We start from the raw sequence: 26,618 nt of genomic DNA, 5'->3' as shown, positions 1-26,618 counted from the left end.
GTCATCCCTTTTCATTCATCCCTCGTGCTATTTTTCCATGTGGTCTCCAATTATTTGGGGGTTTTATTATAGTTTTCTTTCTTTTACCTGACCACTGTTCTTCCTTTCCTCGCTGAAGGTGCTTAGCGACACGGTTTAGTAATGGTTTTTGTCAATGTTGATAGTTGGACTTGATGATCTGAAAGGTCCCTTCCAACCTAGATAATGTTATGATTCTATGAAGTGCCACCCCACACCAACTTCCACAGATTTAGGTCAGTGCAGCCGCAGTGCTGCCTCCCCCTGCACTCTCATGATCAGAGTCATGTGGCTCAGATAGCTGATGTGGCAGAAACCTCACCCAACAACAACATAAAAACCCCAAACGCTAAAAGGTGATGAACGTTTACCTGGATCCACCCCATGAAGCAGTTTTCCATGCAGCCGCACCAGGGCTTTTGTTGCCTGGAGGGAAGGGAGGCAACACGGTAGGTCCTCTCTTGGCTGGGCTCAGGCTGCGGTGGAACACAGGCTGCCCCACGGTGGAGTTTCACAACTGGCATTACTTGATGTAATGATGATCCCATCAGAAGGAGCCATCCCTCCTGCTCTCAGCTGAAATTGCCGCTGCCGAGACACAACTAAATTAATGCTGCAGAGCTAAATCGCAAATACAGCCAGTGATAAATTGTATTTAATACCATTATAGAAAGCTAATTTAAAACACGTTTCCTACATTTGCTCATTAAAATGCATCTATTGCTGGGATCTGTGGGACAGCAGCACTCCTTCACAAGCACAAGCAAGGCCTCCCTGTGCAGTATCCAATGATAAGTGATGTATCTTAAAGCAAAACAAGGGCCTGATGAGACTAATCCACTGTGTTAATAGAGGCCCATAGTTCTACACTGACCTCTACAGAGCTAGCTCTTTGCCAATGTAGCAACTGCAACAGAACAATTAAAATTAGTGATAATGAATTATGAACGGCAATGTGTATGTGAAAGCAACATAAAAGCAGTAAGGCAAGGGTTAAAAGGACCAAAGAGCACAACTGGGAGTGGTAAAACTGGTAAACACAGAGGATGGTGCTGTGTAAACTGAGAGCAGAAGGCCTGCACTCTGATAAGGCTGTCACCGGTGATTTGTCAGAAGGTCTGCAATCTGGAAACAGGAGAATGGACACGAGGTCATAACAGGCTGTAAATGCCATCCCTCTCCCTGCTGTCACATGGAAATATACAAAATAAGGAATCAAAGAAATTGGGGAGCCACCCTGCGCAGGATTCATGGAGGCTGAAGTAATCAAGAGTTGGAGGGAAGCAAGAGATCACATTATTCTAACGCTTGATCATGAAATACCTGCCCACAAAGCAGTTTGTCATCACCAATCCCAAGGATGCCAAGACATAGTGAGGGTTCAGCAGCGACAGTAAGGACTGGAGAGGCAGCGTACTCCTGCACACAAGCCATCCTGACGTAGACGCACAACTCTCAGAACCTGAGAGTGTGCCAAGTGTGAGAAAATGTCAGTACACATGAAGCACATGAGAAAATGAGTACATGGAGCCAAAATCAGGTATTTCTTTCTAAATAAATATTACCTTCCAGTTCCTTAATTTCTCACACCAAGTTCTGTTGAATTCCTATGCTTTCTAGCATCCCACGGAAATGAGAGAACAGACTACCTGCTCATAGCAAGTAACAACGTACTGCCCACTTAGGGACCTAGATGACAACTTGAGTAGTTATTAGTCATATCAAAGCATTGAGTTTGTCATAATTAATGTTCTTAAAAAAAAAAACGCAAAACCAAAACCCACCATAGAATGAATGCTGTAGGATTCTTTTAATTGCTATATACAATAATGAGGACATTTTTAAGGAGTCTGGTGAAGCCAAGAAGGCTGCAATGAGGCAATGTGGTTTAGCCAGATAGCAACAAGAGCCTATCAGAAACATTGGCACCAGAGCAATGCTCACAAACATCGACAGTAACATCACCACCAACTTTATTCGGATTGTGTCAATAATATACATTTAACTCCTGCTGGCTGAGAGCAAAACTGCGCACACTGCTCACCACACACCACGGGGGTGAGACTCCAGGGCGGGCACCAGCACCTCAACACCCGCCATCACACAGAGGCCTGCGTAGCGATGGCGTCTCTAATGGCGACAGTCGTCCTGCAGAGCGGGCTCATGAAGCGCCACAGCGCTGCTCGGCAGCGGCAGGGAGGGAGGGAGGGAGGGAGCTGCCTGCAGCGGGGCCTGCCGCCCGGCAAGGCGGCGCTGCGAGAGGCCTCTCAGGGACCCTGCCGCCACGACTGGCACCTCCCCGCTGCCCCAACGGCCGCCGCGCGCGGGGTCTCGCGAGAGCCCCGCCCTCCTCCCCGCGCCCGCCCGTTGGCCGGTGACGCGGCGGGGCGGGGCGGGGCGCGCGCCGCTTTGAACCGAGCGCGGGGCGGTGGCGCTGGGCTGAGAGATGGGGACGGTAGAGCCTGTGGCTGAGGGGCAGCTGGAGGAAGGCGCCGGGGGCGCCGCTGCCGCGCCTGCTGGCTCTCGGCGCATCGAGGTTCCCCGGCCCCCCCTCCATCGAGGAGTTCACCATCGTGAAGCCCATCAGCCGAGGCGCCTTCGGGAAGGTGTACCTGGGCCGCAAGGCGGGCCGGCTCTACGCCGTAAAGGTGAGGGGCCGCGGCCCTCGGGGCCTCCTCCCTGCCGGGTGTTGCGGCGCTGCCGCCCTCCGCTTTGCCTTAACCCCGTGTGTGAAAGGGAGGCCCCCGCGGAGGGCGGGCTCGTGGGTTGCACTTGGTGCTTTGGGGGGTTGCCGCCTTCCCGTCAGGAGCCTGTTGTCCGTACGGATGTGTTTAGCTTCCTCCTCGCGTTCTTGTTCGCCTGGAGGCTTTGGTTAGGAGGCATCGAATAGCGGCAACTGCTTTTAGAAATGCCGTAAACGTTGAGGAAACGACACCAAAAGCCTTCCAAAGCGTCCGTGCGCAATTTGCTTCATGCCTGTAAATACTTGTTACAATGGAAGACCTTCAGCTGTCAAGCCACTGGGAGGGCGTTCCCGCGTTTGTGTGTGAATGAATAGTCTGCCTCTGAGATGTATAAAGACAGCAAACTATAAAAAGGATTTTTGCTGAGTAAACTTTTTTAAAAAAACCTGCACTTCCTATGTTGATACACAAAGACTAAAAACTAGGCTTGTCAGTAGTAACAACTTTACTGCTGGTTTGTGCAAGTTTGAGTTTGCAATTAAAAGGGTTATAATCAGCTGCATAGTACACAGAGAAAATGAAATGTAAAAACAGGCATGCAAAATAGACGTTGCTCTTCAGAGCTATATGCATCTATTTATGTGGGTTTATTATAAGCATTTTGAGGTGAAAGCTTTTGTGTAAATCCTTTATCACTATTGCAGTGAAGTTTATGGATTGTTTGCGGCTATAACATTTAAAATGTGCTAAATATTTGCGTAGTTAAGGTCAGCACTTTTAATAAGTGTTCTAAACATTCTGTGTATGTCTTGGAAATTTTTTTGTATCAACTTTGATTATAGTAATGGAGACTAATTTTCTACAGTTTAGGTGCTGCATATAAAGTGGTTTGATTGCATTACTTTAGTATATTACACAAGTTTATTGAAACTATTGTGACCTAAAAGGTTTTGTGTAAATCCTTTATCCCTATCGCAGTGTGACTTATGGGTTATTCAAGCAACTGAATTTAACATATGCTAAATATTTTTACAGTTAAGGTTGATACTTACATAAAAGGTATCAAATTATACTTCTTCTGTCTTGTTATTTTCATATGTTATCAAGTTCTGTTTTTGAATGGTGGTGGTAGCTGTAGACTCAACTTTTTACAGTTGTGTTCCATAAAGAATGGATAAATTAAACTTGCTTTAATATCACCGTACATACTGGACAAAAAGGTATTAAGGTGGGTAAACTTCCAATGTGTATGCAATGCTTATCTAAATACCTATCATCTGTGCTACTATGCATCTTCTGTTCAAGACTAATATTGAGTGGGCATCAACGTGTAGTAGAGTAATTCAATACAGGAACTGGAGCCTAATTCACAGTTAAGCTTGTTATTTCTTCCTTGTGAGTTGCATGCCTTTGAGGCTTCTTCCCTAGGAAACCAATATTTGTTGTGTGACTTGATTGTAAATCTTAAGTTTAGCAAAAATTCACTTGCTTTCTCTGCAAAGTTAAGAATTAGAGGCTGGAATAGTTGCAGTCTTCCACCTGAGGATACCAAGATGGGATGGCTTACTGCTGTACTCCGTTTTGAATCCTCAGACCATATATCTCAGCCTCTGAAGAGATGGAAAGACTTGTTCAGCAAGTGTCTATCTAAGCATTGAACACTCTTTCTTGGCTCTGAATTGTGTATGTGGATAAGAGGATTAACTCAGGGCAGCTTAATTTTGGATGCAGCCTAAACCCTCATTTTCCAGTGTGTGCAATTGCAGTGAATATTGCTAGTGTGATTTCCATTCAGGACTGAATTAGGAGGAGAGCAATGAAAAAGGTTCTCTAATAACCTGTGGTTTAAAATTCTATATGTATAGGAAGTTACAGCTCTGTTTTATATGTATATATGTATGCAAGTTTGAAGTATAGAGATTAATGAATTGACTGAAGAAATGTGGCTTGAGTCAAGAAAATAATGTTTATCTACTTGACTTTGTTTTGTTTTTTCAGGTGATGAAAAAAGCAGACATGATCAATAAAAACATGGTTCACCAGGTCCAGGCAGAGAGGGATGCATTGGCTCTCAGTAAAAGTCCTTTCATTGTGCATTTGTACTACTCACTTCAGTCGGCTAACAACATCTATTTAGTGAGTAAATAAATGTCTGTGGTGTTTTATGGTAGTGTTGAAAATGGAGTGCAGAACTATATTTGTGTCTGAAAACATATTTTTATGGCAGTGTGTTTCTTAGTCACTTTTACTTTCTTCTTCCTCAGAATGGTTGAACAAGCGAAATGGTTGAACTCTTCCCCTGGTACCTTTGAAGTCTTTTGTGTTCTCTTTTATTACAGGAGAATCTTTTTTAAGATCTAGTCTGTTTTAGGAATATTTAGAAATCTTGGGGAAAACAAAACAAGAAACCATTCTGTTCAAGTATAATCCAAGTGACTGAAAGATACCTTGTGGCTCACTTAAGAGGAAATCTATTTTACTTGTTACCTGTGCTCAAAATTCATTATGGTAGTTGGCCTAGATGACGAGCAAAACTAAGTGCTAGTCCATGTGGAGTACAGTAAGACTTGAATACGGTTTTATATACTGCCTTCACATAAAAGTAATATGGATTAAGACTGTCTACAAAGGGTCTAGTGTAATTTGTCTGGTTTGCTGTAAGCACACACAGTGAACAGCTTGATTAAATTCTGAGGTGAGGTTGCTATGCACTCCTACAACACATTTTGTGTGTACGTGAAGGCTGCTTTTCCTGGAATCTAACTGCTGTTTGAAGTAGAGGTGTTCAGGGTGAAGGATTTGTAAAGGAGATGCTAGTCATATATATGGATAGTATTGTATATTGGAATCTAAGTACTAGGGAGATTTCTTGACCAAAACCCCTTAAATTCATTCTTGTCACTGAAGAGTGAGTTTCTGAAACTCCACTGACTTTCCATTCTTTCTTGTATATGACGTGGACCATGATAATGTGTGGATTTGCATGATTTCTTTTTGGATGTGTGTGGGGTTTTTTTAAACACTCTTTTTCATGTCTTAAGTGCATAGTAACTCTCACTGCATACATTTCTGGAAATTTGCACTCATTTCACAAGGTTCAGGTGTGAATTTAATATTGTGTATAAACACTTGCAAAATAAAATAATTGAAATACCACTTCTATACTAATCAAAATATCAGTGGTCTTTGGTTTCAAGCCTTGAATGTCACAGAAATGCTTTGCAGTTTATTTTCTATAATATAGAAATCTTTCAGAAGTTAATTTAAAAAGCTGACTACAGTAGTTATTTGAGAGCTGACTATAGAAAGTAGGCTAGGCAAATAATATAAAATAGGTAAATGGTCTATTAAAATAAAATGTTTCATGTCCTCTGTCATATGAAGCTTTAATAATTTTATGCAAGTGAGAAGTATTGTGTGGGAAATGAAGTTCACACAAGGAAGCTTCTATCAGCTTCCACTCTTGGAAATGATATTTTCCTAGGGGTGAAAGCCATTTTATATTTCATTTGGAAATTTGAAATGTGTTTTAAAAGGTTAAATTTAAAACACTTGAATGGCAGGTGATGGAGTACCTTATTGGTGGAGACGTCAAATCTCTTCTTCATATTTATGGATATTTTGATGAAGAAATGGCTGTTAAGTACATTTCTGAAGCAGCATTGGCTCTTGACTACCTTCATAGGCATGGGATAATCCACAGGTAAAACTTACTCTTTTTTTTTTCTTACAAATAAGTACTTGGTAGTTTGGGTTTTTAATTTTTCATTCAAACACATAACTAGTCATTTCATAGTAACAGCTACCTCACTTGCTAGAGCTTCTGGACACTCTTTTTGCATGTGTATGCTGCAGCAATGTCATGAAACAACACCTAAAATAGAATCTGTCCATATATATTAAATGGACAAATAGACACTGCTTTCCTCTGCCTGCTCTCACCCAGTACGGTGGTGTATTAGCAGCTACGCTGCCTTCTAGGTCCCCTCTCCCTGTGGCTTTTAAATAATGACTGTTAGTTTGGGAACTCTCTGGATACTGCAAGCATGTAACTATAGGACAAAGGGACATTGACTACTCTAATGCTCCCCCTGTAGTGAAAGTTCTTTGCTGCGTTCAGTAGCGCTGTAGAGAACAAACAAGAGAACTTATACTAGAGGTTTGCTTGTCACATGTACTGTCATGAGCAAGAGCTACATATTATAAATGTGATGGTAGTGCTTATCAAGAGCACTTGTTAAACCTGCCAAAACGCAACACGTGCAACTCTTGTGACATGCATGGTGGTTTTACAAGGCCTGAGACGTTTTACAATATGAGATATGTTTGGTTTGGTGTATCCCTCCAATTGGAATCTTCTGCTGACTAAGAGGTGTAACTGAGAAACAGCTATAATCAATGTTTTGTATTGAATGTTTCTGGACAGGTAACTTTCTTAATATTGCTCAGTTGTCTTTTTGCTGACTTCAACTGTATTTATGTCTTCAGGGATCTGAAGCCTGACAACATGCTCATTTCTAATCAGGGCCATATAAAGTTGACAGACTTTGGGCTTTCCAGAGTTACTCTGAACAGAGGTAAGAGTTGTCTGTGTCTTTTTTGGTTGTATTAGAATATATTGTTGTGTCACCTTCCCATATTCTTGAGTGCTCTAAATCCCTGTAGAGGGTAGCTTTCAATCAAATAAGCCTAAATGCTGCACTAATACCTGATTTCTAATAGGTAAATACTGATAAGGTACATGCTGGTAAAGGGTCTGCTCTATGCATTGCATGTCAGAAGCTAAAATATTTATTCTTTGGGACTAGGGTGTATGAAATATGATCTACAGCCATTTCTCTTGAGGGGTATGAATTTCAAAGTTTTCTATGAAGTCCACTAAGAGAATTCAAAGGGTGAATGAATGATTCTGGCTTTTTTCTTGGTATACCTCTGGCTAATTCTGTCCTGCAGTTCAAGTTTCTCTGTCCTTACAGATATTAATTTCCAATCTGAATTGGGACTCTCCAGACATTAATATGAGGGATGGGGGAGGTGGCGAGTCCCTAACAGAAGATTATAAATCAGTGCTTTAGTGTATGAACATGCTGTTTTCAAGTAGCAGAAAATATAGCTCAATAGTCAAATGACTGTCTGGCACAGGCAATAGGCAGCAGGTCTTAAGGTGAATAGCCAGTTCCTGAACTAGTTTGCACCTCCAACCCCCTTAGTTGTATCAGCCAAACTAATGCTGTACAGCATCAGTTTAGCTTTTGTGACAGCTGCTAGTGGGTACTTTCTTTTTATGTAGTTAAAGGAACGTAGAAATTCAGAGCTGTCTATGGAGTTTGATTCATGGTTTTAAGAATATAGAGGAAAATCTTAAGTATGCTGTATTTTCTGTAATATACTGCTTTAATTGATAGGTTTTGGTGGGACAGATTATTGTGTCTAGTTGAACATGATATGTAAGCTACAAGCCTGCTTACCTGTAGTGAGCAAAAGATGGCATCTAAGGTTAAATTTTCAGCCATGAAAAATTTGTCTGTAGGTTTTTTTTTCAAGATGTCTTTGTGAGAGAAGACAGGCTTTGAATCAAACTTACCATAGGCTGGAATTCCTACCTAATAATCAAAGCTGATATCAAGTTAGGAAATGTAACGCTTCCAGCATAGTGTGTCAGAAAAGAAATAGGACTCTTACAGTTTCTGTATTCATAAACTGTAATTTTATGAAGGATGTACAGGAAGAAAGAGCTTGTGTTGAATAAGAATGTATAGGTATGTCTTCACTTGGGTTTGGTAGCTTCTTTTGTATCTTTGTTCAGTATGTGAGTAAATTTTTTTCCCCCCTTTATAAAACTTAAGTTCTATTTAACTTTAAGTTTACTTAAGTCTGTAATCTTGCTTATTCAGTAGCAAAAGGAAAACCTGATCCGCTTCATATTTTTGTCTGTTTATAGAGATAAATATGATAGATATCCTTACTACACCATCAATGGCAAAGCCAAAACAAGACTACTCACGTACTCCAGGACAATTGTTGTCCCTCATCAGTTCACTGGGTTTTGTAAGTAATTTTCACTATCTTTGAAGTATTTCATTCTTTTAACTTACTTACTATCTTAAATGTAATAGTAGGAGTTATAAGGCTATTATTGCACCTCTTCTGCCAGCTGGTAGAATGACTTATGGTGTTTCCAGTACCTTGAAGTTCTGAAGTGATTACCTTGGACTATATTTCAAATGGCTGACTATCAGTTGTGTTTCAAAAAACTTGGTAAATGGGCAGGGCTAAGCTCCAATGCAAACATAATATGTGAAGTCATGCTCTCTGTCCTGGATGTTTTGTTCAGGCTCTATTAACATTTAACTATGCTTCTTACTGCTTGATAGTATACTCCAGTTGGAATGAAGATGCCAGAGCGCAATTCAAGTCAATCATCTGACAGTCTGCATGGAGTGGCTTCTCCCTTACCTATGGTCCAAAAGGAAAATACCCCTCTTTCAAGTAAATTATTCAAAACATGTGAGTATATCAAGCCTTATACTGACTAATACTCTGGCTGTAAGGTTGTGGTCTTTTAATTTTATGTGAGTAGCTTGGACCCACTCAATAGAAGGTATGCTTCCATCAGTGTCTTGCTGTGTACTGTTCCTCCAGTACTTAAGGTCTGACACTTTTTCACCTACACTACTTATGTCATCTTTTAATTTTTTCTTCAAATGTGCAACCACTGAATTCAAGATGACCCTTTAAGATTTTACAGAAATGGTGTCAGTTCTTGGCACACTTTCACTGAAACTGATTTAATATAGCAACACATGCTTTCATTTAAATTGTCTTATCTTGTTGCTTTCTTATTTCTAATCTGGAATGAGAAAGAATGTTATTATGGTGCTAATGTTCATATTGCTTTTAAATTCTTGGCAAGTCCCTCCTTCAAAAAAAAGAGTGAATTGACTATACAGGAAAGATGACAAGAAAAATTATGATGTCATGTATAGCTTTCCATAACTTTCTTCAATGTGAAAGTTTGACATAGTGTGAAGCTGGTTAATATATATTGCCTATATGTATCAACATTTGATTACTTTATATTTTTTTTTTCACCTCAAGATCTTGATACTTCTCAACTAACTCCTGTGATGCCAGTGAGAAGTTTAACTCCTACTGTACTTCAGCCAAGAAAAAGGTTTGGTACCTCCAGTGCCGGTAGTCAGTCGCACACATACTTGTCCAGTATGGAATCAGAATGCTGCAGCAGCCCCAGGTGGGAGAAAGATGTAGAGGTCAGGACTGTTTCATTTTCCCACTGTAAATTAAAATTGGCTTGTATTTGTATATGCACTGTTCTAGATCCTCTACTTCCTTCCCCCAGTTATTTCACATGTAGAAAAGCCTTCCTACAGGAGAAGGAACAGGGGTTGTAATCCTTGCCAAATAGGAGTTTTGGATCAAACCAGTGTTATTTTTTTTTCTGCAAACAAATAGTAGTCCTCTGCAATATAGCAGGAAAAGCAAATGCCATGTAGCCTGCAGCAAAGGAGTGAAAGAGAAGGCCTATACTGAACAACACTGGTTTAGCCCTGTTTTTCACGAGGTGGGAATACTGGGAGCACTGGATCTTCAAAAGCTGACCTTGTCCCTATAGTTTTATTAGCTCAGCATGCAGGTAAAAGAATTTCTTTAAAAGGCAGAACTTGGGGAAAAATAATAAGCAATACACACTTCAAACTTCTACTAGCTATTAAAAACTGCAAATGTTTAAGGTTTATATTACTGAAGGGCTTTGTATCAATTAACTAACATTATAGCTGATACAAAAATACTTTCTCCTGTTTTAAACTGTCGATGAAATTCTGTACAAATACAAACCTAAAAGAAAATGCTGCTGTGCTATTTAGTCCCTTGCCATGATTCCTATTTAGATCTCACACAAAAACTTCTGTTTAAAACAATTTATAATTCTTTGTTTTATCTGTTCATTTCCCAAGGTCTTGGTTTTAGTATTGTGCTACCAAAATAGTAGTAATATCAGATTTTCCTTTTGGCATCTCTGAAGTATAATATGCCACAGGGTACTATGATGGGGTTCTTTGGTTTGGCATTTCTTGGAAACTGAGAACTTCTGTAGCTTAACTTCTTAACAAAATCATAAATACAACTTTAATTGCTATACTTCTTCATCCTTAAGCATTTAAAAATATTGTGTTATCTGTTGTATTCCAGCAAGCTTATTTTATGTTCTTAAACTCAAATCAAATTATCCCTAATTTAGTTTTGTCTAATGTGTTATGTCAGGTTTGTCACTACTGGTAGTTATAAAGATTAAGTAATGCTTGCCAATTTGCAGTTTTTTATGGAAGTGGAAACAAGGTAGTTCAAAGGACGTGTTTCTATAATGCTGTAATCCTATTTTTCTTGATAATTAAAACTTATTGTGCTCATTTGCAGCAAAGTGAAGGTGAACTATGTTCTACAATAGTCAAACCAAGTAACAGTGGGTCAGCTCTCCTTTCGAATGTAGAATTGCCGAATAGCAAAAGTATTGAAGCTTTAAAGAAAAAAGAACTGGAGTCTGCCATTTCTCCCATCAGCAGCAATGATTCTGGCAGTAGGCAGAAGTTGGGAAGTGAACATCCTGATGTAACAGATACTCCTGTGACCACGCTGGATGTGAAAGGCTTAGTCAGAAAATGTCTTTCGGGAAATAAGATTTGGGAAGAGAAACTCTTCATAAATAAAAGAGATATGATTAATGAAACAGCAGAGACTTCCAATCAGCAACAGTCACCTTCAAGGCAGAATGAGCCTGTCAAGCCTATCAAAGAAGAGGAAATTTTTGAAAAGCCAGGTGTAAAAAGAAGCTTTGAATTAGTTGATACCAGTCCTTGTCAGGAACTTAACTACGTTAAAAAAAGCAACGCTGAATATAAACGTGGCTGTCAGATCTCAGAATTTCCAGCAAACAAAAGGACAGGTTTGACAACAGAAATTGAATCCATAATGCTTTGTGATGATGGATGCCAACGTGACACCTGCAAAAGCAAGGAAGAAGTTGAGAGTGTTATTGGTAACCAGCAAACAGTAGAAAAATCACTTACTCCAACTGTAGCCAAAAATCTTATGTGTGATCTGGATGCAGACTATGAAAAGGGTGATAAAAAGGACTATATGAACTCAAGTTTTCTAGGCACTGATGATGAAAAACCTTTAGGAATCCTCAGTGCAGATTCTGATTTATCACTTCCTGAAGTGTCTGTTACAGAAAGCCATTTAGAAAAGCAGCTTTTAGATTTGGACAAAAGTGTTAGAGACCTCTCCTTTGAGGAGCCAAAAACAGAAAGCATACTAACAACATCACCAGAGTCCCGAGATGCCTCACAAAATGGAGGGGAAGCACATACTATCCAGGACTGCAAGCCATTACATCATGAAAAGGATAACGACCAAACGCACATGAAGGAAACTTATCTTGACACAGTTTCTTCTCCTTCAGAAAAGATGATGGAAGCGCTGAATCTCTTTAAAAAAAATGCTGTTGTTTTTCGAAGTTATAATAGTTCAATTAATATATCCAATGCATCTGAGCCATGTAGCATGGCTTCCTTAGATATAATGGATCTCTCACCTGCTTGTAGTGGGTCTTACCCAACAGCTATTACTCCATTACAGAAAGGAAGACCTTATAGAGTCTATCAGGTACGTAAGGACACACGTAGAAACTGTGCATGCATTAGACATTGGTGATCTGAAATGATTTCAGTTGTTAATTTAAGGAAAATTGAAGTGGTTTGAGTTAATCAGTCAAAATGACCTTTGCTGACAGGCTTTCACTTACTGCACTTGTGTGGCCAAAATTATAATTTCTGTAAGAGCTTAGCAATAACTGTATGTCCACTGGTTTGCCTCTGGCTCAACATGCATTGCTTGTCACCTCTCTGAAATTCTTAGCTCTTATAGTGAACTGGTAAAGAAAGTCTGTGGTATTTAATCTCATCCTACTTTTAGTGCAATGTGATACTTTCTGTGATTAATTATACATTTCCTGATGTAGTGGGAAGTCTTTGATTATTTTTTTACCTTTTTTCTTTTTATCCCACATTCCTCCCAAGACAGTCTGCAAATGCTGTTCAGCTGCTAGTAACTGCTATTATGCCTGCTATTTTCTTTTTTTTAATCCTGATAAAAGTGATGGTGTAATGTGTACTTTCAAGTGCCAATTACAAGCCTATTACAGAGACTGACGTAAATAGTAATAGCTGTTTGCAGGTTACGAAGTTTTTGTTTGACCTTTTTAGAATTCTGATAGTAAGTAAAAATCTTAGTGTCCTGAAGTAAATTGGAGCCCTGATGTGGGAAAAGTGAAAGTATACTTTCAATCAGTGTATCCTGTTTTGTTTTGGCGTAGCTTTATAAGACCTTCATCCAGCTACTTAAGTTGTAGTTGTAGGATTTAAAGCTTTCTGACAGAACTGGCAGTGTGTTGTTGAATGATTTGGTGTACCAAAAGGTGACATTTAAAAATGTAATTTTTTGGGAAACCCTTTCTTCTGATGTCTTTTGCTGAACTACTAGCTTCTGTTTCATCTGCATAAAATCTTAGTTGACTATGAAACATAGCTTGCAATCAGCTGAAATGGAGACAGAGTAGTATGCACTTCATCTCCTGAGAAATAAATTACTGATGGCATTATATGGTTTTGTAACTTAGATTTGAACAGGAGGATACCTTTTTCATATACTTTTGTGATTCTCTTTAAACTCACATGATTGCAACCTGATTACCTGTTCCCTATTTTAATAGTGTATTTTCTAGCCTTTATGGCGTAGTGATAACAAATTGATCTCTGCTGCACTGAAGATGAAGTTGGAAACAAAATTATACAAGTTATATGGGAATTAAGGGTATATTGAAAAATGAAGAGCAAGAGTCTCTGCAAGATAACATAGTAGTATCGCCAGGTCATAACAGAAATCTTTCATTGCAGTCAGCCTTTGCCTATGAGAATATATTGACCTCTTTGCAAGCCTGCATATTGTGTCTTCAAATAATGTCACAATTACTTTCAGAAGGTTTGTGTAACTGTAAACAGTCACTAAGTCTAACTTGAGCAGGACTTTATCTGCAAGCATTATGCAACCCATAGGATACAGGTTAAACAATGGGTTCATTTAATATATTTTTTTAGTACATCTGGTATGCAATATGTGAGAAAAATCAAGATTCTCCTTTTTATTTTACAGGTATTTGATATATAGGCTTGCTTTTTCATTGGCTAATATTAAGAACTAACTGCTAAAATGGAAGGCTATTTTGACACTATTTAGTAGGTTATCTTCACACTTGAATTTGAAAGAGGAGTTTAAGATTGGTTGGGTTGGTTCCTTTTTTGGAGATATTACTTGTGGATTTGACACTGGAGGAAGAACTTAGGGAAAAGTGTCTTAAAGAGTAGACCTAGATTACCGGTTGAGATAAAGAAATGAAAGCACATTTCACACATGCTTTTCCAGGAGTGTGCATTTTGTGGCATGACTTGAACTTAAATATCAACAGTTACACCCACTACTAAAACTGGATAGGGGAATTTCTCTGCTAGTTTTGTTTGACATCTGAAATCCTTGTTGCATCTTTTAAGACACCTCATCAGGGAGATGCTGGCACACCATATAGGACTCCAAAGAGCGTAAGAAGAGGAGCTGCCCCAGTAGAAGGTGAACGCATCCTAGGAACCCCAGACTACCTCGCACCTGAGCTGCTTTTGACAAAGCCTCATGGTAAGACAAACAAACCATGGAGGTTGTAAATACTTGAAAGGTGACATATTTACACTTCTAAAAGGTTCTAGAGCCTCTAGGCTAGAGGCTCTCTAGGTTCTAGAGTCTCTAGACCCTTTAAAGCAATACAATAGTGAATTCTTTAAAAATACCTAGTGCTTAGCTTTTGCCAATATGGGTGGCTGTGTTTGCTTCAGCTGCTCCTTCTTTTTTTTTCCCAATGGCCAGAGGTTTTGACTGTCTCGCATAGTCTTGCCTGCTGCTAATCTAATGCTTTGGAAGCTGTGCTTAGGCAGCCTGAGACTTGTGTGTGCCTTAGGAATCATAACTTGGTCATCCTGAGTGTCCTTAAAGATTCTTGGTTGGGGAGGGGGTAAGCAATGACACAGACACATAATTTAGTGAAGTTTAGTATGAAAGGATTAAGCCTTCAATTATTCTTAGAATGTATTCCATGTTTATTGATATTAAAGTGTTACGTGCATCCAGACAAGTTCATGAAGCTGCATTAAAATCAGTTATTAAGTTCACTGACTTTATGAACCACTCGAGATTTCTGGCATATAAGTGGGCAGTAGTACACATAAAATATTTTTTTTTTCTGCAAAATACTGTAAGAAAATAAAATAGCACAACTTTGAAGTGCATAAGTTTCTTTGGCTCAAATCCTGAGTGCTACTGAGATCAACAAAAAGTCTGAAATATTTTCCTGCTAACTTGCAAGAACCAATAACAAAAAATAAGTGCAATGTATCCCTGAACTCTTCTTTTGTAGAGCTAATAGTCTTAAGAAAATTATGAGATTTTCATTGAGAAATAGTGATTACTAATCTGTGGCACAGTAAAATTCTGCTGTGTGCAGCCAATATACATGAACAAGTTAACTGTGACAACTGAAATTACTGAACATACATAGCTGTTGTGCACTCCCCATTTGGGAATTATTTGGGAGGCGTTAAAACTGGATAATAGTTTGGAAATATAATCAATGCTACTTAGACAATGTGATAGTTGGTTGTGAGGTGACTTCATGCAATTATTGAGTGTCTTCAGGACTTCAGTGATAACTTGCAAAGAGTCTGGGTTCTATGTCAGGAAATGTCAAATATCTCATTACCTTCAATGAAGCCAGGGTTTTCTGGCTTTGGAACTCAAAACTTTCCCTCATGAAATAGTTCTGTTGTTGTTAACTTGCTTGTAAATGTTGTTGTAATCCTAAACTATAATTGTGTTACAAAACTATTTCTGTTTCTAACTTAGGTTTAACATTGCCATCTTTCTTTATTGTTGAGTTACTACCTTAAGAAAAAAAAAATCTGCATTCCTGTGCCTTCAGAGGAACATGCTTTAATATTTGATGTTTATATTTGTTAGGGGGTTTTGCAATAATCGTAATGTTCTTGCTTTGTTGTCTTTTCATATGCAGGGACTCTGATCTCTGGTGAGTTTGCTATATACTGTGCAGAAATGGAGTATTCAGCATAACTGTAAACAGTCAAAATATAACTAGATGACAATTTCAAAGAAAAGTGGTTTGGGTGAACAATGTTTCTATATGAAAGATATGTCCAATATGCACTCCGCAAAAGAATGTGTGATGCTTCCACAAAAGATTCAGGAAACATCAGTATCACTGTGACTAGGCTATCAGAAATCACACACATACGCCTATACTTCAGGAGAAAAGTCAGCATTCCTAAAGATATTGTATAACGGGAAATAAACCAGAGACAATTTTTAATTGCTTCCTTTCACTTTGTGGTCAGTCTGAACTACTTTGTGTATGGGTGAAGAAGGCTCAGATGCTCAAGACCTGGTATTTCAGATTCTTGCTTCAAACACTGATAGGCATGGTTTAGCAGGGATATGATAGGAGTTAATCTAATCTTTAGTTAAACTTTGGGTGTGAAAAATTGCTGCTGAAGCCTGGGTTACTGCATTCTTCAGAGCTGTTATCTTACTAGACCTTGACTGAAGCTGGTAATATTTTAGCTGAACATCCAAGTACCTCTAACAACAGTGGATATAATATCACAGCTATGGTACGCTTAGCTTGGTGGGGCGCACTTACTGCTGTTAAAAGTTGCTAAAAGTGCATTAGATTAATAGTTATACATTTCATTTTTCAGCATTTCTAAACTAAAGTCAATAGTCCTCTTGAAATGGCTCAAAACACTTGTTTTCTCAACTTGGAGGTGTTTTTATTTTTTTTATATGCCAACAAAGTCAAGCAAAACTACACTTATTCTCTTCGAAATTTATTTTTTTTTTCAGCAAGTGTGGCATCTATTATTTATATAGTGGAGTGGGCATGGCCTAAAGATGCAGAAAGCTTAGAATGTGTGCAGTGGTGTCTGGGATTGCTTTGCCTGCTTGTTTTTAAGTGAGTTAATAAGATGGGTTTGGCAAAGAAAAAAAAAAAATCACAAACAAAACCTGGAATGTGGAAAACCAAAATTATTTAATAACAAAGGAGAGATAGCTAGTAATTACACGTAATTACACGCTGCCCTAACCAACTTTAGTATAATGGAAAGTAATTCCAGCTTCTTGCATGTTGGCTCATCTCTGCAAGCTATCTTTCAATATTTTGACCTAAACTTAGGCAAGTGAAAACAAAGTTCGATAGTTTGAGTTCTTGGAATCTTCACAAAGAACCAAGAGAAGGATACGGGTTACAACATTGAGCATTCATCCAGGCTCTAGAGCAGTTGTTAAAGACAACTGTTTCTTATCACAAAAAAATCTTTTGGTGAATTTGGCTCCTGGATTCTCTGTGATGGGAGTTGATAATTAGATTGTTCTTAAGAGCCCCCTTGCTTTTATACCCTGGTATTATCTATAATGAATTAATGAGCAGACTGGCTTTAAAAAAGCCTTTTAATATGTTTTTAATCTTCTGCATGATTATTAAATACAACTTATTTTGTCTCTTCCTTCAACTCCATGAAAATTTTCAGGATTTAAACAATTTCTTCAATTTCTGCCATGGCTAATCTTCAAATCTTTGCAAATATCATTAAACCTTTGTTAGTGTAATGACTTGAATTTCTCTTACCAGGTTCTGCTGTAGACTGGTGGGCCCTTGGAGTTTGTCTGTATGAGTTTCTAACTGGAATTCCACCTTTTAATGATGAAACACCAGCACAAGTCTTTCAAAATATTTTGAAAAGAGGTAACCTGTTTCAGTAATCAGGGAAAGTATGTATTTCCAACATCTGTTTTATGGTTTGAGTTTCTGACTCATCTATATCTTTGTCTGTAGATATTCCCTGGCCTGAGGGTGAAGAAAAGCTGTCTGATAATGCCCAAAATGCAATAGATATTCTTCTGACAATTGACAGTACTAAGAGAGCTGGACTGAAGGGTTAGTATTAAAATTCTCTTTTGTTCTTTGCAACTAATTAAAAATTTCAATGTGGTGATGTTCTCCTCCTGAAACTTAGACTAATAAACTTTAATGTCTATTTAGGTTCCATGTATAGTGCCTGAACGCTTAAGTTGTGGTATTTTCTGTATTGTGGGATTTTGCCCTTTTGAATTAGGAAATTTTGGGAGGTGGGATGTTTTGGTTTTTTGAATTGAACTTTTGTTTTGCTTTAATGCAGTTTTGCTGTTGGTGTTTAGTGTTTGACATCTGATATACCAAAGTTCACTCATCTAACTGTTTGGGGTTTTTTGACCTAACTGATTTTATGAACCTTGATTAAAAGCCTATAGTTTGGGAGAGAAGCCTCCTACAAAAGTTATTTCAAAGGAGCTTTTTCTTAGGAATCAGCCTTTCTTTACTGAATGTACAGGGGAACACAGAGTTAGACAGTATATACTAGACAAAGTCTATATAAATTTTTTTCCCTTGTAGAAGGACTTAATGATTTGCTACTGTAACAATGACTATAATTTATATAAAAAACATAAAATTAATAAAGCAAAGGAAGCTTAGAGTGAGAAAACTGCCCAAGAAATCCATAGTTTTCTAGTGGAAGGGAAATTATTATGTAAATTCTTATTTGTAAAGAGAATAAAGGCTGGAAGCTGAAACCAGGCCAAATCAAGTTAGAGAGGGCACATGGTTGTAAATGAAGATCATGATGTCAATGGGGAATTCTGTGGCTCTAATGTCTCTCTAAAAGCATCTAATATCTTGATTTGAAGATGGTCTTCTTAAACACAAGTTATTGTCTTTATTCCTGAATATTAGGATGAAATCTAATTGTATGTCCTGTATAGGAATTTAAACTAGATGACATAAAGGCTTCTTCCAATCTGAAGCTCTTGGAAATTCATTCTTTGTCAGGACCTTTAACTATATCCAATCTCTATCCAATTTCTATGCCACTGAAGTGAAGTTGGATGAGTAGCTTTCAGGACAACCGTTAAGTTTCCCTCATTGTAATTGAGTTTTCATCATGGTCTGTTATATTCTCCCCCCTCCCCAACACATACGCTCTCCCTCTCTCTATTTGTCCAGTGTGAAGCCTGACTTAATGAGAAATCCCAGTTATGCCATGTCCTAGTGTTGTGCTTCTATGAGTTCAGTCTTCCCAGATAAGAGAAGCTTTAAAGCAGTGTTTAGCAGAGAACACGGGTATCCAAAGTTTTTGGGTTTGTTTTTCACTCCCCTCTTCAGAGAGGTGGGCAGAAGCTGACTGCCAGCTGTTGTACATATTAATATTTCTTTGGAAAAGACAATGAAGTCTGCTCACCCTTTCAGCTGAAAACAGCTTTCAGTATGTGAGAACTTTAAGAGCAGAACTACATACAGTTCTGAGATAGTGGATCTGTGCACTGTCCTGCTGTGTGTATGGTTGCTGAGGCTATTAGAAGACTGATTTATTGCCTTTTGTCTAAAATAAACTTTAATACTGTGTTATATTATTTGATCAGGATACGTAGAGATAATAAACAAATGTTAATGTCTTACTGTCTTATCAGCTAAAGAAAGCCTGTAGTATGTGCTTAGAATTTAAATTTGTAGTGAATGTTTGTTTTGGTTGAACTTCCACCTCCTTCTAAATGTGGATTTTTTTTTAACTTGTCCTATTATTTTTTGCTATTTGCTTTTGATTTTTTTCATGGTGCAAGTGATTAAAAACATGGGTTTGTATCCCACTCAGCTGAAAAGGTGCTTTCTTGGATTGAATCAAAGTGGCAAAGCCACTTTCATCAGGGGGTGGTATTTCCAGGTTACGCAAAAGACACATCAGATCCTGTGTGCCAGGAAGTCACCTTCTGGTCAGGATGAGGCGGGGGAGCTCTTGAGTCGGAAAGTCTTGCAGCTTTGTTAGTTATCCCACCTTCAGGCTGGGAAAGAGGAATCTGGTGGTCTGTGGTAACTTCACCATGATGGTGTTTAGACTTCTGTGTCTGGTGGTGGGGCCAGAGGGGACTGTAGAAAGCAGAGGAGGGTTCCTCTGTGAGCTGGCAAAAGGCAGGTGGCCTGGAATGGAGGAGGGTCAGAGTGACTCCCACATGTCTACTCAGCAGAGAACTTTGGCAAAATTAGAAACAGACTCTGAAGTGATGCTTAAAACGTCTGTGGTGCGCTGCTGAGAAATGCCCCTAGGGCATCTCTGATCCACTGTGTTACTATGTAGAATAGGTTCTCCAGCTGGGGGAAGACAGTTGGCATGACAAGAGTTTGATCCCACTGAGGTTGGGGGTAATCAAAACCCAATTGCAATTTGCAGTTTTGTGAATTTCCAAAACAGCAAAATAAGAGCAAATTACTGATCGCTGTGCATCAAGGGAACAAAGTAACTACATGGCATAGACAAAAAAAAGTTTATAACGCTTATATGAACTTCTGTTGCAGAACTGAAACATCACCCCCTCTTTCATGGTGTGGACTGGGATAATCTACAGAACCAAACCATGCCGTTTATACCTCAGCCGGATGATGAAACTGATACCTCTTACTTTGAAGCAAGGAATAATGCTCAGCACCTGACTGTGTCTGGATTTAGCTTATAGCATCAAGATAAGTGAACTTTTTCCATGTTTGTGCACACTTACAGGTTGCTCTGTAACACTAGCTTGGTCTTAACTAAGTTTCCTTGCCAAATTTAGAGTGTGTTTTAAGTTATCAGGCTGGTTTTATTATTGTATCCTTTATTCTAAAGTGAAACTACTGTACGAAACTTTGCTGGTGTCAAGTGCCTTCATGCTACTTCTTATCTCACTTACTGCACCTTACTAAGACGCCAGAGCATTGTATTTCTTGGAGCTAATAACACTTGGCAGTGATGGGGCTTTATTAATAGCAATGAATTACTCTAGTTAGGATGTGTGAAGTTATTTCCCAGTTAAACTTAATAGGGAAAGGACATAAATGCATGCTACTTGTATCTAATTATAACTTACCAGTTGGTGGTTCAGTGTAACGTCAGTCTTGTTTGGGAGTAGTCCTTTTTGACCAGTTTGAATATATATCCACAGTGCAAAGATGATGTTTTTACTCAAGGTGGAAAATTGCAATCTTAATGCAGCATTGAAACATCTGTCTTCTGTTTGTCTTATCCCAAGAAGGGTTGAAAGAGACAGTGTTGTTCAAAGCTGACTTGGCTGGCTGCAGCATGTGCAGTTTCACTTTAAACTGTTGCATTGTAACCACTTACACTGTAGGAAGATGGACTGTACAGTGTACATTTTAGTAATTTTTTTAAATAGAAAATGCTGAGTATCTGTGTTTGTGCTCACTCATGTCAGATGATAGAAAACAAACAAAAATCACCTGAGTATTATCTAACAAGTGAAGTATTATTCATACTGAAGCTGCTATATACTAAAGAATATAATGCATTGCAAATTAGCAGACTGTTGTTCTGTAAACTCAAAACCAGATCTTTGATTTTACTAGAACTTAAGTTACAAGTATTATAAATGCTAATTAGGGGGAAGTATATTTAAATCTATTTTCAAATGCAACACAAAACTTGCTTCTGCTCAGTTTTAGCGGTTTATTTGTTATTGTTTATTGTTTATTATTATCTTCAATATTTTTCTTGAATAGGTATCTTCCTCAGCTAGCTGACTGAAGATTTTTAGTTTTCAGGTTCATACTTGCTAGATAAAGATCACTTGTGCTAGATGTGGCCATGTGCTAGAAGCCAAGCGTTTTGCTAGTGATTTTTGCCAAGTGACTTTCAAGTCTCATGAACTGACCCTTCTTACAGGGGGACTGAGTTGTCCCTTCATTGCCCTGCTTCCTGGAAGACAAGATTTATTGATGGATTTCTGAGCAAATAGTGTCTGCTGGGCTTCCTGCTGTGTCCCCTCAGGTAGCTGGGAAAAGAATGGGAATGGTGGAGAAAAAGGAAGTTTTCCTAGAGGGACCAAGAGAGAGCTAATTCTCAACAGCTCAGAGTGATAAATCCTGACTCTAGGTTCGATAACTCAAATGTAGTGAAACAGAATCTTGGCAAGTTGCAAAACATAGTGATGCTCACTCACTCCCTTTGCTTAGGGACTTCAGTTTCAGAAAACTTCTAAATTGTTGAATCTGAATGAAATTAATGTTATATGAAAAAGGTGTAAGCAATCAAATGTAATACATTACTGAAACAGTATCTATAGATAACATTCTCTAAAAATGTTGAGAAGTTCTTTAGCATTTTTCCTGTCTATAGTTAGAATATATAAAATGGGGGAGAATACCTTAATTAAAGTAATCACTGATATTTTACATTATTTATTCTTCCATTTCTAGTAATCTGGCTTAAGAAAACTAGTTTTACAAGAATGAATCTCAGTTTCATGCCGAGGAAAATACTCTAAAAATATTAGGAAATATTGTAAATTGAACACCACAACAGCTCTTTGTCTTCAGTACTTTACAGATGGTTACAACCTGTGCCCACTTTGCAGTATTGTACATTCCCTTCCCTTCAAGGCAGAAAAAAATCAGTTACAGTGGCATGACAATGTAAAGAGAACTTCTGACCCCTTGAAATAATTCTTAATCAGCTGCAATGGTCAAGTAAGCTTTTATCTAAACTTTTTCTTGACCAATCACAATGAACTACAGAACTGCTTAAAAGTCTTTTAGGTTATCTAATGCTAGTGTATATAGAGCTAGAGATGATAGTACACCAAAATATTAGGCATAAAGAATCTTGTTAAGTTACTGTTTTGTTCTTATGAAAACCTCAAGCCTTCTTATAAAAACCTTACTCTAAAAGAAAATTATGGTTCTTCTACTATAGTTTTATAAAACAATACAAACCCATAAATTCTGTAGAACAATAAATGTTGTCAAATTGGAATGTTTAATCTAAACAGTTATCGCTACACTGTTGTCCAGATCTGTTAGATTCTGCACAGTTAACACTGAAGACTTGCAATATGCTGTTCTCCTCAGTATCTTGCTTTTATCCTGATCATAGCAAATGTGGAGTTGAATTTAACAAGGTGACTGTTGGGGGTTGTAGTTGGTTTTGTTTCTTGGGGTTTTTTTGTGCTTTTGTTTAAAAAGGTGAATCCTAGCTTTATTCTTCAACATGGAATTTCTTGTCCCATTAGTTTTGCCCCACTTATTGCTAGACTTGAAATGCTACAGGGAAACATACAAAAAGCTATAATGTAGTAGCTGAAGGAGATTTAAAGTTTCTTCTCATTAGTGATCAACTACAACTATTTGGCAAAAGTTTTTGGTCCTTAGAAGCTGTGGAATACCACTCGGGAAGTGCTCTAGCTGTTACGTGGTGTTTCTTGAAGGCCTAAACTTTCTTTATGTGCATAACCTACATAGAAACTCTGTAGCTCCCAGGTTATCTTGGGAGAGAGTTTATCTGCTATTACAGTTCTTAGCACGCTTCTGTCCAGATTTGCTTCTACAGAAAGAGCAGTCATGGACAGCTATTACTACCCCTAACTTGCTGTTAGGCTCACCTGTACACTGCCCAATGTTTGGAGCCAAGATACTGAAATGCTGCCAGCTGTTCTTGAGCTATTGGGTTCCAGTTCCAGCATGATCAGGTTTCACCTATGGTTACTCTGACAGTGAAATTTATTTTTTTCCTCTCTACTACATTCTCAAAAAACTTACTTTGCACACTTATGTAAATATACAAAATAAAATACTGCAGTCCTGCTGTTGCTTGCTTCTGCATTTTATTGTCTTTTAAACTGTCTTAACTTTTGATCCTGCTGGGGGAGTGGGAGGAGGACTTTTACACAAAGAAACACTGACTGTTGCCCCTGCCCCAGCAAAGACCGTGGTTGTAAGTAGGGAAACACCTAATACAGGCATTATGCCCTTCAGTTCATGACTTGCTAACACCTTCCTGCAGTCCTTATTGCAAGTTACGTTTGTGTATTTAGTGGCAGGAGAGCAAAGACTCTTAGGTGGAGTCTGCTCCTCTGTGGTAACTAGAGAGCCAAAGACAGCAGCTCTGTCTCCACCACCACCTGCTCTGCTGCCATGGGACCAGAGGAGGAGAGACAGAGGGCCCTGATGCCAGAACATCAGCACCCCCCCACTAATACCTGTCTCTGCTCTGGTTTCCCCAAGCTGAGCACCTACAAGTAGGCGGAATGTCTTCCATCTGCTATCAGCCAGAGCACACCTATGCTTTTTTGAAGGAAGTTTGATTCACTGCAGGAAACCAGCTGGACATTTGCTTCAGAAGTGGAATTTTGAGCTGGGTCAAGATGTTTCCAGTGCTATGCAGAACTGTTCTGACTGCCAGCCCTCCTGAGGAGAGCACCAGCTAGAACAGCAGGTCCTACTTCTGAGCACCAATGAATTGCTTATGTCACTTTCTCCAAGTTAAAGCTGTGTATCTTTGTATTTGGGCAAGCTATAAAAATTAATCATTTGTCCTTACCTTTAAGATGGAATACCAGCTAACTAGAAAACTGTCTGAACTACGGTGAGTTTGAGATACCCCTAGCAGCTGAGGCCCAGTTATGAATTGCAGATAAATGTTTATAAAAGTGATGATGTTCTATATTACAACTTTAAGATTGAGACCATGTCTTCAAAATGTAGCCAGCAGCCAAAGCATCCGACATACAGCATTTACTAAACATTAAGAAAGTTCAAGATAAAATACAAAATATTAAGGGATTGATTTATTGAAACATGAATAAATAACAAGGATGGCACTTGCCTACATTTATTTCAGTAGGAAGTTAAAAGTTAAGTACCTTTAAGAATGCCTGTACTGTCTCTAAAAGTGAGACACCTACATCTAACATGGTTATGAACTGGGGAGGAGGCACTCCAGTGTGCTTCATCCTGTCAGAAGACGTCCTGCTTCAGGAGGCTTTTGTTTTTAAAGTGACCCTCCAGCTAGAGTATCCTTCCTGTATAATCATTTCTATCCTTTTATGATAAGAAGTAAATCACTCTAGGAACTTCAAGCTACAGGTGCAATGGCTTCCGGTGACAGCAGAACTTCCCTTCCAGCATAAGCTTTGCTCAAACCTGAGTTTTCAGTACATCTCATGCCAAAACTCACCATCTGAGTGTTACAACAGTCTTCAAACAGGTTCTGAGTGTTTTTTTTAATTCAGCTTTACAATAAGAAAATCAGAAGAGGGGAAAAGTAACTTTAAAAAAAAACACACTTAACTAAATACAAGATTAAAATTGCTCTGGTAAAACAAACATTAAGTTCTGTGATTACATTTTTATACAGTATAACTTGTATGAAAAATGTTTTCCAAACTATAAAAGATTTTCAGGAAGGACAAAAAATAACTTTCCTCAAGAATTATTTGTAATATGTAGTCCAGGTAGAGAATGAAAGCACATCTATAATATTGTGAAATTTGTGAAGAGTCAGACCTTAACCATGGATTATGTTATGATGTAATTTGTTATAGGAAATGAAATTCTTAATTTCCTGTCAAATCTCATTTTAGTGCATTTCTACTTTCCAGAGATTTAGACAACTTATATATTAATTTATTTTAAAATTAAGTGTAAAGCGTGCTTTAATCAAGCAAACTTCACAAGGTTGTAACTCTGTCTGTATATTGGTTAATAAATAGTCCATGGCAAAAAAAATCAGCACCAAAATTAGCTGAAAAGTTTTGTTTTGAAAGGAAGTAGAAGGAAAAGAGAGAAAGAAATACTAGAACTGATATTTTTCCTAATGTGAGTTGGGCAAAGTCCACAATAGATTAGGGCTAGATTAAATCTTATTTTAATTTGACATAAACGGACAACAAAAAACTTGCAGTGCACCAAGCTTTTTAAAATCTTAGAGCTACACTTACAGCGCTAGCTTTCATCTCATTTTAAAGCACCTTGTGCCTAAACTATGTATTTCAGTTAAACAAGCTGTTGTCAACAAGAATACAATTATCCAAGTTAAAAATATAAGGTGCAGCCTCTTTAGATGGATCCCTTGTACCACACACTGTTTCCAAACTTATATTTGACAGCCCCTCTGTTATTAACGGCTCTAACTTGTTGAAGACATCTATCAATTCCCAAATCTCCTTTACAATCTTAAAGGATAAGTGAAGGATTCAACTTCATTTCTGACCAATTTACATGGAAATTTGCCCCACACCAGTTTAGCAGCAAAAAGAACCAGTTGAATTCCTCAGAGCTATATTGTATTTTCCCAACAGCTTACAATGTATTGAATTCATAATTTATTAGTGCTTTCATCTGATAATGTGTAACCCTGTGGAAAAACAGGCAGGGATGTTGTGACTGTAAAATTATTTCTCCGTTAAAGTGACAGTTTTACATATTTTCACTTACTCTTTTGCTAAGATGATATTCTCTTCATCATCTGGCATCAGCAAGACCAGTAATTACTGAAGGTCCATCCACTAGCACATTCCAAAATAATTAATGTTCATATGGGTTTGGGGATGGAATTGTTAAATTTATTTTATTTGTAACCTAGGAGCTGTGAATCATTCAAGTTTCAATAATGTTAGTCCTTAAATGTTGAGCTCAAAGGTAGTACAAAATATTACGATAACAGAAGGAACGTCATCCCAGATCCTGAGATTCTATGAGAATTCAGAATTCCTTCGCTTTCCAGGGCCATCTTCTAGCAGTCCTTAAGGAAAGTCATGAATTCTCAATTCAGTTTTCTAGAAGAGGAACCAAATAAATTAGTTTAATGTACCTTCACATATGAGACGATTTTTTATTTCTCTAAATAAACAAATCAATTCAGGTTA

General features: G+C 38.2%; 2 protein-coding genes across 3 annotated transcripts in view; one reads left to right on the top strand and one right to left on the bottom strand.

Moving 5' to 3' along the window:
• The first annotated feature begins 2,451 nt into the window (after positions 1-2,451).
• Positions 2,452-20,840, top strand: MASTL (microtubule associated serine/threonine kinase like). The gene is made up of 12 exons (XM_054192717.1): positions 2,452-2,666; positions 4,701-4,838; positions 6,266-6,405; positions 7,191-7,279; positions 8,644-8,750; positions 9,077-9,209; positions 9,801-9,973; positions 11,139-12,386; positions 14,327-14,465; positions 17,527-17,640; positions 17,731-17,832; positions 20,281-20,840. Exons 2-12 carry the CDS (start codon positions 4,704-4,706, stop codon positions 20,436-20,438), a joined length of 2,538 nt encoding a protein of 845 aa, XP_054048692.1. The 5' UTR covers positions 2,452-2,666; positions 4,701-4,703; the 3' UTR covers positions 20,439-20,840.
• A 607-nt stretch (positions 20,841-21,447) lies between these two features.
• Positions 21,448-26,618, bottom strand: part of ACBD5 (acyl-CoA binding domain containing 5) — a 36,870-nt gene continuing 31,699 nt past the window's right edge. For both annotated transcript variants that reach the window (XM_054192710.1, XM_054192711.1), the window contains one exon: positions 21,448-26,528. In XM_054192710.1, the coding sequence (XP_054048685.1) occupies positions 26,516-26,528 (13 nt within the window). In that variant the 3' untranslated portion in view covers positions 21,448-26,515. The remainder of the gene's footprint in view (positions 26,529-26,618) is intronic.

This window comes from Rissa tridactyla, chromosome 2 (genome assembly GCF_028500815.1).
Source record: "Rissa tridactyla isolate bRisTri1 chromosome 2, bRisTri1.patW.cur.20221130, whole genome shotgun sequence".
In the NCBI taxonomy this organism is placed as follows: Eukaryota; Metazoa; Chordata; class Aves; order Charadriiformes; family Laridae; genus Rissa; species Rissa tridactyla.
The sequence above is the reverse complement of the archived record's forward strand: the minus strand, read 5'-3'. Positions and strand labels throughout refer to the sequence as shown.